The 20,326-nt window shown below is 42.0% G+C and overlaps 1 protein-coding gene across 6 annotated transcripts in view; it reads left to right on the top strand.

The window, feature by feature from the left end:
- The first annotated feature begins 574 nt into the window (after window positions 1-574).
- akna (AT-hook transcription factor) overlaps window positions 575-20,326 on the top strand; it is a 70,615-nt gene continuing 50,863 nt past the window's right edge. For 3 of the 6 annotated variants that reach the window (XR_013932560.1, XR_013932561.1, XM_080419954.1), the window contains exons 1-11: window positions 575-774; window positions 1,530-1,641; window positions 11,247-11,943; window positions 12,513-13,392; window positions 14,867-15,155; window positions 16,519-16,593; window positions 17,667-17,796; window positions 18,118-18,242; window positions 18,812-18,871; window positions 19,343-19,461; window positions 20,041-20,212. Coding sequence is in view for 4 of the 6 variants with exons in the window: in XM_080419954.1 (XP_080276080.1) it covers window positions 11,520-11,943; window positions 12,513-13,392; window positions 14,867-15,155; window positions 16,519-16,593; window positions 17,667-17,796; window positions 18,118-18,242; window positions 18,812-18,871; window positions 19,343-19,461; window positions 20,041-20,212 (2,274 nt within the window). In the remaining 2 variants the exon portion in view is untranslated. Of the gene's footprint in view, window positions 775-1,529; window positions 1,642-3,850; window positions 3,929-11,246; window positions 11,944-12,512; window positions 13,393-14,866; window positions 15,156-16,518; window positions 16,594-17,666; window positions 17,797-18,117; window positions 18,243-18,811; window positions 18,872-19,342; window positions 19,462-20,040; window positions 20,213-20,326 lie in introns of those variants that run through there. The other 3 variants (XM_080419957.1, XM_080419955.1, XM_080419956.1) reach the window with 3 other exon arrangements.

Genomic DNA, 20,326 nt, shown 5'->3' with positions numbered 1-20,326 from the left:
GACCAGAGACTAGGCTACAGAAGAAAAGTTTGGACATGCTGCCCCCACGTGGGGACATGTCGTCACGACCAATGCGGTGACGGTTGTATTTGATTTGTCTGGCCGTTTATTAACAGTCCTTACCAAGTACAAATAATGTTGTCATTTACAAGCAGTGGTGGAAAAAAAGGCACTCACATTTTTTACTTAAGCAAAAGTATCAATACTGCAGTGTAGACATAGCCTACTCTGTTAAATGAAAGTCCGGAATTCAAAATTGAATTGACTAAAAGTACAAAAGTATTGGTATCAAAATATACATACTTAAAGTACAAAAGTAAAAGTACTCATTGTGCCTAATGTCCCATTTCACAAGTTAAAAATGCGTGTGTATTGCAGTGTCCTATATCAGAACATAAATACATAAATAAATAAATACATAGATACATAAATAAATATGTTTAAACAAGTGTCACTCCGAGCTAAATCCCTCCCCTAAACCGCTGACATGAACCAATCATCACGCGGTCCTCCCTCGGCGTCATCAGGCATTTGTTTTGTTTCAGGCAACTCCTCCGCCAGCTAAAATCTGTGCCACGCTTTTTAGAAACAATGCTAATTAATTAGCATTATATACGGTCATTACGATCAAGAAGAGAACCGACCCGATCCGTGTAATCTTCCACCCACGCTACATGAACCACTGCCACGTTATAGTTACCAACGGGCCGAAGTTTGGCTTACTTTGTGCTAAACTGATGTCTGCAGTACTGAAGTGATGGAGACTTCTGACATGTAAGAAATGATTGTACTATTCCTTGACATTTATGATACTCCCAACGCTGTTATTATCTTAACCATGTTGAGATCGAATATAGAACAGTTATAACATGTCAGTAATTCTCTGTTATACATTATAAGCATCATAGAATTCGTTTATTTAGTTAGTTAGTGATCTGCAGTAGTCAGAAAGTTCAGCAAACCTTTTGTTGATGTTGGGTTTATGCACACAGTAAAATCCTCAGTGTTATAATGTATCCACTTGTAACCCAGTGGTTCTCAACCAGTGGTCCGGGGACCACCAGTGGTCCTTGGGGGGGGGGGGGGGGGGGGGGGGTACTAGGGGGTCCCCAGCTAAATTAGTTAACAGAGCGTCGCAATCATGTTAACCACATAGCTTTGGCTATTCAAAAAATTGCAGATCTACTATGAGCTTGTAGATCTGCTTCTTTTTTTTTTGAAAATTTTTGAAAATGTGTGCATATCTTTAGAATATATGCATCTGTTAAAGCGAACATTTTTAACTCAAATCTTTGCTTCATGGGGGTCCCCTGGCACAAAACGTTTTCAGATGGGGGGTCCGCGGCCAAATGTATATCAATTTAGGGGTCCTTCATGGCATTAAAAAGGTTGAAAACCACTGCTATAGTGACCTGATGTTCCTGTTGCATGCATTGCATGCCAGCCAGGGACAGGCAGGGTTACCCATGGTGACTTAATGCTTGGGGTGGGTCCTCTGTTGGTTAATGGTTTGTAATGCGGTTCTCAAGGCAACCGGGGAGCTGCTCCATTGAAGTCTGCAGTGATTGAGGTCTGATGATCCGTGTTTGCACTCTCAGCGTCCTCACAGATCCTGCTCTAGAGAAAATGTCCCTGAACAAGGTGAGTTCGTTGGCATTGCTAAGAAATGAGAAGTGGTGGGAAGAAAGCAGTACATTTAGCCTAAGTGGTAGTGTGTGTGTGTGTGTGTGTGTGTGTGTGTGTGTGTGTGTGTGGGGGGGGGGTGTAAAGTAACTAAGTACATTTACTCAAGTACTGTACTTAAGTACAATTTAGAGCTAGTTTTACTTTTCTAGAGTATTTCCAATTTTCAGTACTTTTACTTATACTTAACTCCACTACATCTCAGAGGCAGACATTGTACTTTTACTCCAATACAATTATTTGAACGCTTTACTTACTAGTTACTTTGTAGATTTCTACATTGCAGTATTGATACTTTTACTTAAGTAAAAACAGTGTGTGTGTGTGTGTGTGTGTGTGTGTGTGTGTGTGTGTGTGTGTGTGTGTGTGTGTGTGTGTGTGTGTGTGTGTGTGTGTGTGTGTGTGTGTGTGTGTGTGTGTGTGTGTGTGTGTGTGTGTGTGTGTGTGTGTGTGTGTGTGTGTGTGTGTGTGCCGTCTCTTCTCTTTGATGCCTGCATAATAGTAAATTGTTCCTCATATTTTCCCTGTTCTCTGACACCAGTGCAGTTCTCTACTTGCTTTCCTTGTTGTTAAGCAAGTCTTTGCCTGAGTTGTGTAATAGCAGCCTATTCAAATTTGGCATTGTTTCAAACAAAGCTGGAATTCCTGTTTGACACAGTGTAGTAAAAGCAGAGGGGGGGGGGTGCTTACTTGACTTGATTGATAACACAAGTAACTCTATACTTTCCATGCCAGCTTCTTTGTCTACTGGCCACAGGAGCTGGCAAGTACCAAAATTCACAGAGGACTTTCTCCCCAAACAATTTGAATTACATGGCATTGGATGGTAGAGTAAAAAACTTGTCAGCAATGGCCAACATTTACCAGTGATAACAAATATTTCCTGATTAGATTATTTATACATGGGCAGCAGCCTATATTACAATTTCTTTTCTCCCCCCCCCCCCCCCCCCCCCCATTTACTTTAATAGTAATCGAGTGCCGCGCTATGAGCTTGTATATCTGCTATTTTTGAAAAAACTTCTGGGGGGTCCCTGGAACAACATATTTTGAGATGGTGGTCCGCCACCAAATACATATCATTTTGGGGGTTCTTGACATGAAAAAGTTTGAGCACCACTGATATAGAAACATACGTTTTTCAGAAAACTGTTGGGATTTGGAAGACATTTGTAGAATCGGCTTCAGGTCTTAATAGTTTAATCATTATTCTCAGGCAGCACATGGGACACGGTCTGTGCGTGCCCTAACCTATCGTCATGCTTTACCTCCTAAGAAGATTACGTGCCATTGCTCAGCCACTATAGGGAGCCAGGGGGAGGCCATCTTAAAACAGTCCTCCCTGGCTCTGCGTGTGCTGCCTGCCTGCTTGGGATTATTCAGAGAGTCAGCTCTGCTTGATCTCAAAAACGGGTGTCAGACTGTGAGAAACAGTACAGTACAGTGTCCCTCATGGCTGGGCTGATGTGTGCTCAGACAGACAGATTCCGTGTGGCAGGGTATATGGACCTGACGGGAGAGCCTGTCAGAAATGTTTGATCACTCTCACACACACACACACTATAACTTTCCACTCTCTCTGTCTCATCTATGCCCCCCTATACCCCCCCCCCCTCCTCCTCCTCCTAGGGCTGTCACGATTACACATTTAAGTTGACAATGAATTGTCACGCAAATAATTGCGATTAAGCGATTTAATTGTGTTTCTGTCGTTGAACACCATTGGAACATTAGGAATAAAAATCACATTTCTGTTTGGCTTTTAGCATTCGCAAAAAATAACTGCGATTATCTCAAATAATTGGGATTAGGTGATTATGTAATAATTGTGACTGGCCTACTCCTCCCCCCCAGTGCCTTTCATCATCCTTTCTCTCTGTCTTACCCTTCTTATCTAGCTGTCTTTATGTCTCTCTCTCTCTCTGTCGCTCTCTCTACCCTCCGAACCCCATCCCACCTGTCGGCTCCAGAGACACAGTGCTAGCTTGCCTGAGGATTATGCACTCCGCCTGCTGTCTCGTCTGTGGAGCTCTTGTAGTGATGGGGCTCTGCTACTACTATCCTACTGCACCGGATGCACAGTAATGATCGCTGTCTGTTTACAGTGTGTGTGTGAAGCCCCCCTTCCCAAAGGGGCTTAGGGTAGCGTAACTAACCCCCCCCACCCCCACCCCCATCTCTCTGCTAAGACAAATCCTCTGAGTTCCACTAGAGTTTGAAGGTGCAGGACAAATGAAAGCGACAGGTGAGAGATATAAATATATGTTTTCCTTTTCTTTTTTTCCTTCTTCTTAGATGTGTTCTTAAACATAGTGGAGTAGAGATGTTCAGGGAAGTCACAGATGGTCGGAAGGTTTTGGCTTCTATTTGTGGATGATGATCTAGATCATCTTTAAAGCAATAACCATGTAGTGTAAACAAGTCATGACTACACGGTTGTGTAGTCAACCAAATCAAATGCTGATACAATACATCAGTGAGCAGTACATGTATTGACCCTAAGGACTAGGGGTGCAACAGTTAATCAAACACATGTATTTAATCGATTATAAAAATATAAAATCCATCTTAATAAAATAATAATTTATTTAAAAATTGTGTTTTCTCCCCCATTTACAGTGTCATAAATGGACCGTAAAGTCCAATAGGGCTACAACAGTTGGTCACTTTCAACCTGCTATCCATATTTTGGGCACGTAGTTATAGAACATACATTAACCACTTAAGCCCTATTTTATACCTAGGATATTTGAAAATAGCCAATCTACAAGCTCACAACGCGACGCGTTGTGAGCTTGTAGATCTGCTATTTTGAAACATTTCAGTACTTTTACTTTTGGTACTTTTACTCAAGTAACATTTTGAACTCCTTTTACTTGTAACAGTATTTTTATATTGTGGTATTGCTGTTTTTACTTAAGTAAAATATCTGAGTATTTCTTCCACCACTGCCATCTACCCAGCCTTAATGGAGAACCCTCACAGATTTGCTTATGAAAGGTTTTGCAGGGGGAGCGTGAGCGTGTTGCTCGTTCCATTCTCTTAAGGGTTCTGTTTGTTTCAACCACAACAAAACATCTCTCTCTCTCTCTCTCTCTCTCTCTCTTTCTCTCTCTCTCTCTCTCTCTCGTTCGTATGAAAGAGTGTGTCGCTTGTGAGAACCACTGAGGGATCTGTTTGTTCCCGTCTCTCTCTGCATGTGGGTGTTATTAAAGTCTACGTGTGTGTGTTACATTTCAAAAGAACTGCAGTGCAGTGGAAGAACTACACTGCAAATGGTTTTGTGTGTCTGATAAGATCCACAGCTGTCCATTCTCAACCTATAAGGACCCCCCCCCCCCCCCAGTTTGATATGCATAGGCCATGGACCCCCAAATCCCTATAGGACCCCAATACCTGAGAGTGTATTTACTTTTACATGTTATTGGTTCCATTTGTAATGTACACTCTTGGAGTTAGAGACCAGTAAGGGTCAATTTTGGTTCCTGACTGTACATCATTTAGCTGTGGAGTGGACCCCCTGGAATCCCCTAGACTAGAGTTATCCCTGGGGGTTTTCGGACCCTACAGTGAGAAAACAGTGATCTACTGTAAGCCGTAGCTTATAATCTCCTCGTGTTAATCAGGGATATATATATGATGAGAGTAGCAAAGATAACCGGTAACCACTCTCCTTAATTAACATCAGTGCTGTTCCAGCACTGTTACTTTCCTCAGCGTTATTTGAACCTATGAGAGTGTACAAAATGTAACCAAATGGACCCTCTTTTGGATCCTTTTTCATTCAAAGGCCTTTTTTCCATTGAACCAAATCAAAGTCCTGAACCAGATATGGCACTAATTACAATGGTGTGGCAGGCTGACCTTGATGTAGGGAGGCTCAAGTCAAAGGTATGATTGATTGATTGAATATTGTATTAGGCAAAACATGTAAACAGCACAATTACATTATAATACTTTGTCTAAAAGGTCCGTATCTGGTCCGTATCTGGTCCGTATCTGGCCTGATCCCTGGAATCGTATGGGTTAGTTAGTGTGTATCGATAAGCTCAAAGCAATAGGTTTTGATGATACGTCGGTGAGCTGGATGAGATCCTACCTGGATGAGATCCTACCTGGAAGGGAGGGAGCAAGTGGTGGAAGTAAACGGCACCCAGTCCCCTCCCCTCCCAGTGACTTGTGGTGTTCCGCAAGGAAGTATACTAGGACCTTTACTGTTCCTGATATATGTGAACGATATGTCTTCAGCTTGCGACTGCAAACTGTTCCTGTTCGCAGATGACTCGGCTCTGCTGGTCTCGGACAGGGACAGGCTGCAGGTTGAGAAAACTCTCAGCTCTGAACTCAACAAGATCTGCATCTGGCTCTCTGACAACAAACTATCATTACACCTGGGTAAAACTGTATCCATCCTCTTTGGGTCCAGTCCTAACCTTAGCAAGGCTGAGAGCTTCAAGATCAAAGTGGGTGATGATGTTATCGCAAGAAAGGATGAAATTACCTACCTGGGTTCCATCTTGGAGGCAAACCTCTCCGGAAACAAAAACGCTGAAAGAGCGATCAAAAAGGTTAACCAAAAAACACGCCTTTTGAATAGGATTGAACGTCTAGTCAGTAAGAATACTCTGAAGATTCTTGCAGGGGCCCTTATACAAGGTCATTATGATTATGCATGCACTTCATGGTATCACAACACCTCCAAGGCCTTAAAAATCACACCCAGTGTGAAGTGGGCGGTGTGGTCATCACAGTGGTCATCATAGTGATGGAAGCTCACTTCCAAAAAGTTGCTTTTTGGAAGTGCATAATCCTATTTATAGGTTATTAATGTCATCATGTGTCTCGCTAGCCAATCACAGTGCTGAATAGAGTCAGCCAATAGAGTCAGCCAATCACAGTACAGGATAGTGGGCCAAGTGGGCCAATCACAGTGCAGGAAACTAATACTAATGAGGTGTCCCAACCCCACTTATAGGGGCGGCTACACCGCCCAAAAACAAGGCTCCAAACATCCCAAAACAAACTAAGGCTACTTCTTGGCCTCAACTACAAAACCCATCTAACCCCTGCTCATTTTGCTAGGATTGGATGGCTTAGGGTTGAGGACAGAGTACAGCAACTTGCTATGGGCCTGGTCTTCAAGATACACCACAACATTGGGATCCCCCTGTATTTGTCTAAATACTTCCTAAATGTTAATGAAGTCCACGATAACACCAGAGGCAGTTCCACAAATCATGTGCAACCCAGATTTGGCTCAACAAAGGGAATGAACTCTTTCTCATGCTATTCATCAAAAATGTGGAATGCCCTACCAAAAGGAGTAAAGGAGTGTAAAACCCTACTCACTTTCAAAACTTCACTAAAGATACACCTTCAGGAGGCTGAAATTCGAAAATGGCCCCTGTCTAAGTCTTAACCTACCCCCCCCCCCCCCCATTTTTCTTTTTTTTCTTTTGTACATTTTTTTTCACTATCCATACCAGTAACCTGTAAGCTGATTGTATGACTTTCTGTATAGTAGTGTGTATATCTGTCTGTCTCTTATATGTCATCATGATTTGTGTGCATGGGGATCTCATCTTAAACAAGCTTAGTGCTTAATGAGACTCCCAGTTTAGTAGACCTTGTATTGTGAATTTGTACTTCCATGTACTGATGTTCTCATGTCTTACTAAATAAAGTACATCAATCAATCAATCAATCAATGTATTCCAGCTGTAAACTTGTGACTGGAGGGTGGCTGATGCTTTACTGTGCATCACCAACTCTGCCACAGTGCCCATGAGCAAGGCAGAGGTGTGTGTGTGTGTGTGTGTGTGTGTGTGTGTGTGTGTGTGTGTGTGTGTGTGTGTGTGTGTGTGTGTGTGTGTGTGTGTGTGTGCGTGTGTCAAGAGAGATATGCAATGCAAAAAATACTCACTACTACTTCACATCAGGTCGTGACTGGTTGGTTCAAAACAAAAGGCTGTTCTCCTTTCTGCTGGGAATATTCTTTTCCAGCATGCTGTAGCTGCACAGTTTATCGCTTTCACCCTCACATCCAATTGCTTAAAAGGTTTGATCCTAATTGTCTAAGATTAGAAGGTGAACATGAATCAAGGAATATAATTCATTGATTCTACTATTCTGTCACTGTGACTGACTCCAGTGGACCTAAAGGGAATAAAGGTGGATTTTATGGTAACAATAATTGTATACCACTACTACTACGAATAATAATAATAATATCACACAATAAATCTACGTATGTAATACTCCATGTGTTATTCCATGCGTTCATAATGTCAGTCCCCTGTTGATTGTCTGTAGTTTAACCCATTAAGACCTGGAACGCATCTGTGTCACTTTTTGATTTGAGCTAAAAAGCTCATAGCGTGGCACCGAGTGCTGCACTATGAGCTTGTAGATCTGCTATTTTAAAAAAAATATGAAAATGTGTGCAAATCTTTGAATATATATTGTTTTAAAGTGACCATTCTTAACTAAAATCTTTTCTTCTGGGGGTCCCTGGAACAAAATATTTTGAGATGGGGGTCGGCGGCCAAATAAATATAATTTTGGGGGTCCTTGACATGAAAAAGTTTGAGCACCACTGATATAGAAAGATACGTTTTTTCAGAATACTGTTGGGATTTAGAAGACATTCGTAGAATCGGCCTCAGGTCTTAATGGGCACACTTTAGGCTTTAGGCACACATTTTGGTGGCATTATGGAATATGGACTTGTTTTTTTTGTACTTATAAGGAGTCATTCAGTGATTGCTTTGACTTTAGGAATAGCAGGCATTTGGATTACTGAGTGGATTGTAGAAATTAGGCAAATCTGGAGACTTTCAGTGACCAAGAAAGTCTAGCTGTGACTGGTTTGAGCTAAGAGGTGTTTTATTGTACAGGCCAGGCCAGGCCTGGGTTGGAGCAAAGCATGACGCTTGTGTTGAACTGTTGTTATGGTAGCCACTGGAGCCAGTGGTGGAAGAAGTACTCAGATTTTTTTACTTAAGTTACTTTCCACCACATATTGTAGCCCAGAGGTTAGAGAAACTAGCTTTTGACTTGAAGATTGGCAGTTTGAATCTCAGGTTTGCTATAGATAAATCTCAGCAGGTCGTTTCCTTCCCCTTTCAGAGACTATTAGTATTTTGTTGCCCTTGAACAAGCCACATAACCATCGATTGCTCAAGTCAAATTGACTTGCTCAGTGGCCAACAGCTGCAGACTGTGGTTGTAATGGCCAGTAGCCTAGGTACAGTAGGTATTAATTAACTGTGAGTGAGTGAATGAGTGAAAAGTGGAGCATGTATAATGTAAAAATAATAAAAAACACTGAAAATCTATTTTCTGTTCACCAACGAACTGGAGAGAGAGGGAGATCCCTGTTACTGAACAAACAATCTACAGGATTGAAATGATTGTTGTCAGAATATAGAGCTTTAACTTGAAAAAACAAACAAACAAAAAACGTTTTGCAGCACCGTTAATACGGATACATAGAAGGTCAAAGTTATACATATCCGCATTTATGTGTGTTTTTATACACACATATGTATGTATGTATAGTATGTGCGTATGTACACGTCTTTTTGCCCTTGTTATAACAACAAGATAGACTAAAGACTGTTCAGGAAACAGAGGCAACTTGGTTTTTACTTACAACTATACGTTTTGATTGATAAGCATGGCCTTGAAATAACTAGTAGGAGATTAGTTGATTCTTGCCTGCAGCAGCGATTAATCCTTCTAAGAGCTCCGTAAGGACTTGTAATTCCTCTTGTTTTCACCTCTTGTACAAAAATTGATGAACATTGTTAAGGAATTCAATTCACATTCCTCTTGTTGGGAAATGTATGAACTTATTATTAATGGGACATTAACCCATTAAGGCCGGGAAAGCATCTGTCATTTTAGATTTTAACCGCTTTAACCATTATCTTATACTTTGGCTGTTCAAAAATAGCAGATATACAAGCTCATAGCGCGGCACCGAGTGCCGCGCTATGAGCTTGTAGATCTGCTATTTTTTGGAAAATCATGGAAATTCGTGCAAATATTGAATATTGAATATTGATTTTTTTTTTTTTAAGCGAACATTTGTAATTCAAATCTTTGCTTCTGGGGATTCTACAAATGTCTTCTAAATCCTAACAGTTTTTTAACTTTTGTTGCTATAATGAATCAGTGGTCCTCAAACCTTTTCATGTCAAGGGCCCCCAAAATGATATGTATTTGGCTGCGGACCCCCATCTCAAAATATGTTGTTCCAGGGACCCCCCCAGAAGCAAAGATTTTAGTTGAAAATCTTTGCTTTAAAAAATATATATATATTCAAAGATTTGCACCAGTTCCACGATTTTTCCAAAAATAGCAGATCTACAAGCTCATAGCGCGGCACTCGGTGCCGTGCTATGAGCTTGTAGATCTGCTATTTTTGAATAGCCGAAGTATAAAATAATGGTTAAAGTGCGTTCCCGTTTTTAACGGGTTAAGTGTGCTTTGGGACTCATGGTTGTGATAGGATTTATTTAGTGTGCACGCTGCACACACGTTAGCAGAGGAGAACAGCTGTGTGTGAGTACCATAGGAGACAGGCTGGATCATTTCCTTTGTACTTTATTTATTACTCCATTACCATTAGAGCTTCACTCGGCTCCATTAATTCAGCAGAGCCGCCTTCAATGTCTGTTAATGCTCGTTTGTTTGTCGTTGTGTTTGTGCCGTTTCTCTATGGTATTGTATGGTCATTTTTAGATTTTTAAATGATCTATTGAGGTATAAATATCTCAATTATTGGTATGAGGTAGGGCTGGTAACATTCCTCAGAAATGATATTCGAATATTGGTCTTAAAAATTGGCAGATATTTGAATATATTCGAATATTATTATTATTAAAAAAAAAAAAGAAATGTAAAATTGTATTATGTTTATTTGACAGGGATAATACAAAAAACTATGTATCAAGTGCTCGGATCCAATGAAACATATATTTTGTTTGTTTTTATAACCTGATACATAGTTTTTTGTATTGTCCCTATCAAATAAACATACAAAAAAATAAAAAATAAAAAATATATATTTTTTAAATCGAATATAAATGTTCATATTCGAATATACATATTTTCCCCATATTCGAACAATATTCAAATATGGAATATTCGTTTACCAGCCCTAGTATGAGGGGAGGATTTGTTATCAGATGAGATTGTTATCAGGCATGGTCTTGCCTTATGACAGAAAGTTGTTCCACCTCCATCTCCGTAGACATATTTTTATTGATTGACTCAGCTTTTGATAGGACTAACGCTATAGCCAACAGATACATTATTTCATAACTGTATTTTCAGTTATAGGGTTACTATTGGTTTGTAAACATTGGAGTAAAACAGACCTACATTTTAATTTACAGTATACTGTAAATTTCCAAATAGCATATATTTTAAATCTACAATTCAAAGAACCTATGTGAATATAACATAGCAGTGTTCACTGTTCAGTGGGGTACTAATACATTTTGTGTTTTGATACATACTGGTAGCCCTAGCTAATGGCTTTTATTTTATTCCAGAAACTGTATCCAGAGATCTCTGAGGAGCTGACTGGTTCTCCCCCAAGACTGAGGATCAAGCAATGCATTCTCCATTAATTCACTCATCTATATTGCTTACCAATTACTGACCGGCTAGCATGCCACTGCTGCGTATAAACATTTGAGCCATGGCGTTGCGGTTAAGTGGAGGGCCAAAACAGTCAGGCCAGACGCCGACAGTGTCTGTACCCGGCTAAAACAGGCGAGGACTTAGGTGTGACATTAATCTGAGAAGGTCAATAGAGAGCGAAGATGGAGACTGGAGGGAACAACACCACAGCGGGAGTCGTGTACTGGACCCCTGCGCCACAGCGCATCTCGCCCACCAGCTCTCTTGGATCTGAGGAGGACTGGGAGGATGAGGACGAAGAAGAGGTGAGCGCAGAGAAAGACGAGGACTTTCAAAGCCAGATGGACGAGAACGGCATCATAGGACTCGGGGAGGCATTGGAGGATACGGAACTGGCCGGCGATTATGATGAAGGGGATGTGAACGGAGGATTTGGGCCACCCTGGTCTGCCGGAGGCCACAGTTCAGGAGATGGCTCTCCTGGTGGGGAAGATGGGTCCAGTATGCCCCTGGAGAGGGCAACCTATGACCCGAATGACCTGCAGGACTCTGAGACGCTGTCCCACACTGAGCCACTAGGGGACGACACACTAACACATTCACTGTGTGAGTTTTCAATTATATATATATTTTTATATTACCATGTTTTAATAGGTTGTTTCAGTCAACAAGTCTTTCTTGATAGCCTTTGACGGTCCAGTTTAGGCCCTCAGGTGATCAGAGGTGGCTATTTGTTTCACTGTGCCAACACAGTCTTTGCCAATAATCCACTTTTGACAATATAAATGACCCATTGCATTATTATGTAGCTAGTTCTGCATGGGCACTCATTCTCCTACTGGCTTGCTCGGGCGTGCCTCACAAGCATGTTTTGAAGTGTTGAGAAAACTCAAAATGATCGGGACGTCGTTTGTGAACATTTCTGTTGCAAAAGACATACACAACACTTCATGCACCCCATGTTATACTTAAAAAGGTTTTTTATTGTTGTATTGTATTGTTATAAAAATATATATATATACATATTTATTAATTTTTTTTGATACCGTGGCGTGTAGATCTTATTAGAAATGTTCTAAAGTGGTAAAAATTAAAAAAAACTTTTAGCCAATGGGACATGGCTAAATGTACAGGTATGTGAACTTGCCATTTTCCTCCATTAATGTCTGTTGCAGATGACGATGTGGCAGGTGGCATGGAGGTGTGGACAGAAGATGAAGAGCTGCGACAGATGCAGGAAGAAGACGAACGGAGATTCCTGATCCATAGACAGAGCATGGAACACCTACCGGAGAGAGACCAACAGCTGGATATGACAGAGGAAGAGAATGATGGAGATGAGAGGCAGGAGGAGACGAGGAAGAAAGATGAACATACTCGAATATCTGGCTCAAGCACAACTGAGCTTGAGAGTAGCAACGGCTTCACTGAACACAGCTTCGACAGCAGTAACAGTTGGAGGTTCAGCTCCAGAGGAAGTTCTCCCTCTGAGGCAAATGGACCCATCAAACAAAATCGCAAAAGTAAATCACGAAACGCAATTGCTCCTCAATCTGGCAACCGCTCGACCGCCACGGCTCCCTCTCCTCCGAGAGCCTCCACTCTTCCCCATCTCCTGCACTTTTCCACCGATGAGCTAGCCGAGGCGGAGGGCATTGAAGCCGAGCTGTTCCCGGACGCAGGTTTCACCGAAAGCCTTCCTGAGTCCTGTAGCAGCCGTATGAGCCATGCACCCAAGCCTCATTGGCCACATGAACCGGAGGCGGGGTCAGCAGCCGTCTCTCCTGAACTAGGGATGGCATGTCATCAGAACATGGCCGGGAGAGGGCCTGTGGGAGGATTCCAAAAGTCAAATGTGAAGAATTGTAAACGGCCCACTCCCTCGCCAAGGAAGTCGAGGCAGCGCTCTTCCGAAGCCGCGCCGTCACGGATTCCTTCCCCTAGCAAAGCCTGGGTAACCTCCTCCACTGAGGCCAAATATCACACGAGCCCAGACAGAGGTCTGATGACTCCCATCAGGACCCAAATCAGTACCCCTGATCTATGTGATTCCAGGTAAGGTTGCGTACACACGATTACACGCACATGCTGGACTCTGTGCAGCTTTCTATTTTTCCTTCATACTCAGAGGTGTAAAAATATAGTAACTGCATCGAAAAATCGTTTAGAATTTTCACCGATCTACTATATCGATATGCAAACAGCAAAATATCGTTTCGTTTGACTTTGTATCGTATCGAATCGTTTTGCAATGCAAATAATCGTATCGAATCGTTTTGCAATGCAAATAATAAATGTTATCAATACTAAGTACTTTTAAGAAGAAAAAGGAGAAAGAGGGGTTTATATCCAGTATCCAGGTATTTATTTTTCACACAGAATTTTTGGGTAAATAAATAGTTACTATATCGATTTTAAATCATTGAATCGAATTGTATCGTTCTAAATCAGCGCTACTCAACCCGCGGCCCGCGGGCCGCATGCGGCCCGCACGCAGCGTCTTGGCGGCCCCCTCATGGTCAAAAAAAAAAAGAAAAAAAGAAAAGTTTTTTTTAAAATTTATTTTAAGCACAGGATAAAAATATACATTTCTGTTCAAATATATGGGTTGCTAAAACATTTTTCAAAAACAAACAGACAGACATACATACAGGTGCGTCAATTGTTACAGGTATAATGCATAGTTTTCTATGCATTTCGGGTTTTTGGGGGGGGTTGGACCCCCACATTTTTCCGGCCGCGCGGCTTTGTCGCCCAGGATAGGTGTCCCTTATTTCAATCTCTGGGAGTTGGCAACCCTAACCTTGCCATACCTTAGCTTTTGCTGAACTGATGCCACTGGACATACACACAAAATAAACTGGTACAGTGAAAAGAATATGATGTCAAAATGTACATTTTCTTGTGTGTTACAAAATCGAAAAATCCAAAATAGGACCGTCATTGTTATGGCGGCCCCTTGGACTTTTGGTATTTTGCTGAGTGGCCCCTGAGCCATCTTAAGTTGAGTAGCCCTGTTCTAAATTAACCTGTCCTGTATCCATTCGACTAAATCACTGAATCGAAACGTATCGCATCGTTCTAAATTAACCTGTATCGTTCATGTATCGTATCTACAACCAAGTATCGTGATACGTATCGAATCGTTGTTAAAACGTATCGTTACACCCCTATACTCAACGTCTATGTAAATAATGCTCCACAAACACCTTTTAATAGTCAACGTTTCAATGCTGTTAACTCATTCAGTGCCACTGGACGTCTAAGACGTCCGTTGTATCATAAGCCCTGTGCCACTGGACGTCTAAGACGTAAAAAAAAAACAAGTTCTATCCCCAGCTCCTCCTGGTCTTGTGTCGAGGTATTCTTGAGCGAGACACTTAAACCCATAACTGTTACCGATGAGCAGGTTGCTGCCATGCATGGTTTCCTCCGTCGTCTGTGTGTGAATAGGTGAATGTAACACACAGTTTGTTAGGTTTATTTTCCTATAAATGCACTAAACCCAAATGTAATTCTTTTGGAACAGGAGAGGGCCTTTGAATTACCGTACACCAGATTTCTCCAAGGTGGAACCCAAGGTCCATTTCCCCAAAAGTGGCTACACGCCCCCCAAGAGCAGGAATTCTCCCGAGAAGAGATCCCTGCCATTGGAGCGCCCCCTAGTGTTCAAGTCCCCTGCTGACATTGCGAAAGAAGTCCTCTTTAGCAGCCCTGATGAACCACAACCCCCGGATATGATTGGTGCCCCAAACTCCACTGTGCCGCACGACTTTAGATGCCCTCAGCAAGCCACCACGCTGGTACAGCAGCTACAGGTACTAGTAGAGAAAAGGATGATTCCCCCTCAATTTATAACATTGCTTGTAGAGTTATGGGAACAATATACTTTTGTGATATAAGCAGTGGTGGAAAGTAACTAAGTACATTTACTTGAGTACTGTACTAATTTTAAAATATTTGTACTTTACTTTACTACCAAATTCCAATACTTTTACTTCTACTCCACTACATCTCAGAGGCAAATATTGTACTTTTACTCCACTACAATTATTTGAAAACTTTAGTTACTAGTTACTTTTCAGATATCAATTATGATATTATGAAACATACATTAACCACTTTAGCCCTATTTCATACATGAGCTACTGTATTTGAAAATAGCCGATCTACAAGCTCACAACGCGCCGCATCGCGACGCGTTGTGAGCTTGTAGATCTGCTATTTTCAAACGTCTTTGTACTTTTACTTTTGCTTCTTTAAGTACATTTTGATACCAATACTTTAGTACTTTTACGTAAAGAATTTGAGTACTTTTTCCACCACTGGATATAAGCATACATTACATGAGTTAAAGGATGTAAGATAGGCCTTCATGCGTAGTACAAACTAGCAGTTTGTAGGAGTGAGATGGCTATAATTGGTATTTCACAACGCAGGATTAGAGAGTTGGCCAGATAGTATAAAAGTGTTCTGGAGATACTGACATGAACCTGTAATTAGGTTTACAAATTATGCATGGAATGTCCCTTCACGGCTCAGCCCCAAATTACATGACCGTTTCATCACCTTTGTGTTTATCCAAAGGGTGCGCAAGCATAAATTACACTTATTTTGGGCAAGCCAAAGTATGAATTATGTTGGAACATGTCTGTGTGACACTGTGACAGGCAGCACAGTGCTTTGGTGCAGTGAGTTAACCACCGAAGCCCTTGTCGTGTGACGAATAGCGAAAATACCCAATTACGCTTCACGAGAAACTTCACAATTTTCACCTATGACATGCCCATAACTGGGATGCCAGGTTGAAAGTTGTTTTGGTTTCTTTTGATATTGAGATCCATTTTATGAACCTTTTGACATTACTACCATAATGAGTTTTCCTTTCGATCATCTCTCTTCACTTTTCCTGTCTCTTGTATCTCCTCCTTCCCTTGATCCTTTCCTTTTCTGGACACACACACACACACACACACGCGCACGCACACACACACACACACACACACACACACACACACACACACACACACACACACACACACACACACACACACACACACACACACACACACACACACACACACACACACACACACACACACACATTCAACTCTCTCCCTTCCATTCTTTCTTCTGTACGTTCCTGTCTCTCTCCCTCCTCTCTCTCTCCTCCCCCTGTAGGAGGACTACAACAGACTGCTGACTAAGTTTGCGGAGGCAGAGAACACCATTGATCGCCTGCGGCTAGAAGCAAAGGTATTATTCAATTTGGCCAATCAATGATGTGTTACGGGTTTGTTTTCCATTAAGAATAAATAAAGAAATGATCGTTGGTGCTGCTGCATCATTCTTTCAAGACAATAGGTTCTCATCTACTGGGCGGCAGTAGCTCAGGAGGTAGAGTGGCTGTCTGGGAATGAGATGGTTCCCCGATTCGATCCTTTTCTCCTCCAGGCTTTGTGTCACCTGGTTAGGAGCCCCTGAGCAAGATACCTAGTTGTGTGTGCTGGTCAGACCGACAATAGGCGATCTACAAGCCGACAACGCGTCGTAGATCGTGCTGTTTTGTTCGGTGCACGATACAGCGAGCAACCGAGAATACATCAGGCATTAACCTCCAGCTGTGCATTGAGATCAGTTCTGCAAAAATAGATATTGAGGTCAACGTGCAGCTGGTTCTGAAGGGAGACTGTCTGGGTTGTGGCAGATGACAGGTACTCTCATCTTGTGTTTGTAGTGTTTGTAAAAAGTACTTGGATGCAAATGCAACCTGTCTGGGATTCAAGGAAGTTTAGGATGCTCAATTAGGAATAAATTACCATAAGAGAACATTGTATTTTTGTATTAATCATTGCAATGTTTGTGTATTAGAATTTATATGAAAGTATTATAGATTTCATTTTGCCCTTATACAGTACAATCAAAAGAAAAATTGTTAACATTCCTCCTCAAAAACATAAATTCTCATGCACAAACGGCAAGTAAGTGGGACTAACAAACAGAACGTTTATTGTGGCCGGGGGGGGGGTTGCTGGGATAGAGTGGATAAGAGAGTAGTTCATCCGCGTGGCCCGATGGCTGCACCCCATGACCGACACAGCCCTGGGTAGGCAACCCAGCCTGGGGGAGATCTGTGCTACGAGGCGGAGCACACTTTGCTAATTCTAACTCGGGTACTGACAGCTGCACCCCATGACTGACACAGCCCTGGCTAGGCAATCCAGCCTGGGGGGAGATCGCCTCTCAGAGGAGTGCACTTTTTGTTTTCAGGGTAAACTCCAAACATGAAATCCTCATTCAGATCTTTTTTTTTGTTTGCATATCTCTAGGTGAACCTTTACTCTGACCCTCCAAAACCCAGCCACTTGGTCCAATCAGGACTGATCCAGGAGGGGTCTAAGGTTATGACGCTGAACATCCCCCTGGCACAGAGAGCTGAGATCGGCCCCAATCAACTCGGTAAGCTCTGGGAATCATCAAAGTACATTAAGCCTGGATTGATTCATTGTCTTTGTAATCAATTTTATTTACATCATGTGTAATCAGTTAATTATTTTCAGCAGGAATGCATTCCAGTTTACAATAGAATTAACAATAACACTGTGTGAAATGCATTCTTCTTTGTTTTTTTTTTCCAAATTTGACATCAAACATACTTGGGATCGAATTGACCTTGATTATCTTTTAAGCCATGCATTTGTTTTTACAGTATATCTTACATCTGAGATGAAGCCCACCATTGTTATTTCCTAAGCATGTTCATTCTCTCTGCTCATTTAGCAGGACTGTCCCCTGCTCGCCCCTCCTCTGCAACCTCTACCTCCTCCAGAAGAAGCTTGGCCTCTCAGGTGGGACAGCACCCCACCAGGACTCTCATCAAACAGGCTGACACGTTTCTCCAGAAGGTAAGTGGTAACTTACAATATCCTGTGTTGGAACAGTATAATAACTAGAATATCGTTGCTGTCGGGCTGTGGCAGAAACCTTTTATGTCCAAAATGGTTAAATTTCAGGAAAAAAGGAACCTGTGTTCCGGTTGATCCAATGTAGATATTATGTAGTCACAAGCTCTAGTTTTCATTTGTTAAATATTTATAAAACCCGCAGACAGACTTAACCACTTAGTTTCAACTTGGTGCCCCTATTTTGGGCTTGTCAAAAAATAAACAGATAAAAAATAGCAAAAGTAGCAGTGTCATATAGTATAAAATAGCACATGTATGAAAAAACGTAAAAAGATGAAGTATGGAGATTCAAGGTTTCTGGCGGGCAGTGACGACATGTAATATAGGTAGAGAAACACAAATAGAGTGTGTGCCACATTATGTCTACAGAAAAAAATCCTTCTTGGTCTTGCATCTGTCTACGAGCCACACCAATTTTTTTTTTAAAGGTTTCAAATTTGGTTTTGATCATATCACTTATTTTGAAGATTAGCAACCAGGAATGACGTTATTTTGTGTTTATTGTTCAGGTGCAGGCATTTGAGGACCTCCTGAAGAGTGGGAAACGCAAACCCTTTGAACAAATGACGGTAATGATATCCTAGTCACTCAAGCCGAAGTCTATGGTCCTTTAACCACTTAAGGCCTATTTTATACTTTGGCTATTCGTAAATAGCTCATCTACAAGCTCACATCGTGTCACATCGTGGTGCGTTGTGAGCTTGTGGTTCGGTTATTGTGAGCAGGAGGTGCCTCCCCTTAAAGGGATAGTTCACCCCCAAGATGACTTTTTTTCTATCGATTAGTCACCCCATGGAGACTTGAATTCATGGATATTTTTTAGTTTTTGTCGCATTCCTAAGCCAATAATTTTGTCTCCTTTGTGTCTCCTACCGGAACCGATGCCTACCGGTCCGCTGGTCATCAAATTATTGGCTTAGGAATGCGACAAAAACAAAACAATATCCATGAATTCAAGTCTCCATGGGGTGACTAATCGATAGAAAAAAAGTATTTTGTTGGGTGAACTAACCAAAGCAACCTTATCTTCTACCCTCCAGCATCTCTCCCAACTGTTCGAGGGACTCAACTCTTTGGAGAGAGGTTACCTGGCAGCTAGAGATGAACACAGGCTACTCCGGTGTAGAGGGACTGAGATGGGCTCCTTTGACCCAAATAGGTGAGACTGATTTCCAAGGTCATAGGATGGGTAATCTCGCACAGTCAGACAGACAATCAGAGATCTCTGCCTACTACTGATGCATCTGGTGACATCTAAATGAAATTAATGGGCTATATCCGGGTGGATTGTGGATACACTTCGTAAAAATAAATAAATAACAGCATTGCAGAACAAATACAAAGACTTTAGGGCGGTCCTTCTTAATTGGGACGGTATCAGGATTGGTTTTCAAAGCAGTGGGCTTATGTTGGTTAGCGCTGGTTTTCTCCGCCATTGAAGCCCATACATTTAATTTATCATTAGGCGGAGATCTCTGATCGTCTGGCTATGTGAGACTATAGCAGCACGAGATGCAATGGGGCTGATTTGAGTTCATGTTTTCAGTGGATTTATCATCGTGTGTGTGTGTGTGTGTGTGTGTGTGTGTGTGTGTGTGTGTGTGTGTGTGTGTGTGTGTGTGTGTGTGTGTGTGTGTGTGTGTGTGTGTGTGTGTGTGTGTGTGTGTGTGTGTGTGTGTGTGTGTGTGTGTGTGTGTGTGTGTGTGTGTGTGTGTGTGTGTGTGTGTGTGTGTGTCAGGGAGTTGGAGGGCTTTATCTTCCAGTGTGGGATGCGCGTGGAGGACTTCAAGGAGCAGCTGGAGCAAGTGGAACAGGACCAGCCCGTCTCCCAGGCACCTCCCTCTCCTCCTCCTCAGCCAACCCCTCTGTCCACGCCCACCACGGCCCGAGAACCCATGCCACAACCAGAGGTACCACGGATCATTGTTATTATAACTTACATCCCTGCTTCAGGTGTGTGTTTAAAACCGGGAAAGCATCCGAGTCATTTTAGATTTTTGCGTCGGCTATTTAAAAATAGCAGA

Source organism: Gymnoscopelus braueri, assembly GCF_963280865.1.
Source record: "Gymnoscopelus braueri genome assembly, chromosome: 22".
NCBI lineage: Eukaryota > Metazoa > Chordata > Actinopteri > Myctophiformes > Myctophidae > Gymnoscopelus > Gymnoscopelus braueri.
The sequence above is the reverse complement of the archived record's forward strand: the minus strand, read 5'-3'. Positions and strand labels throughout refer to the sequence as shown.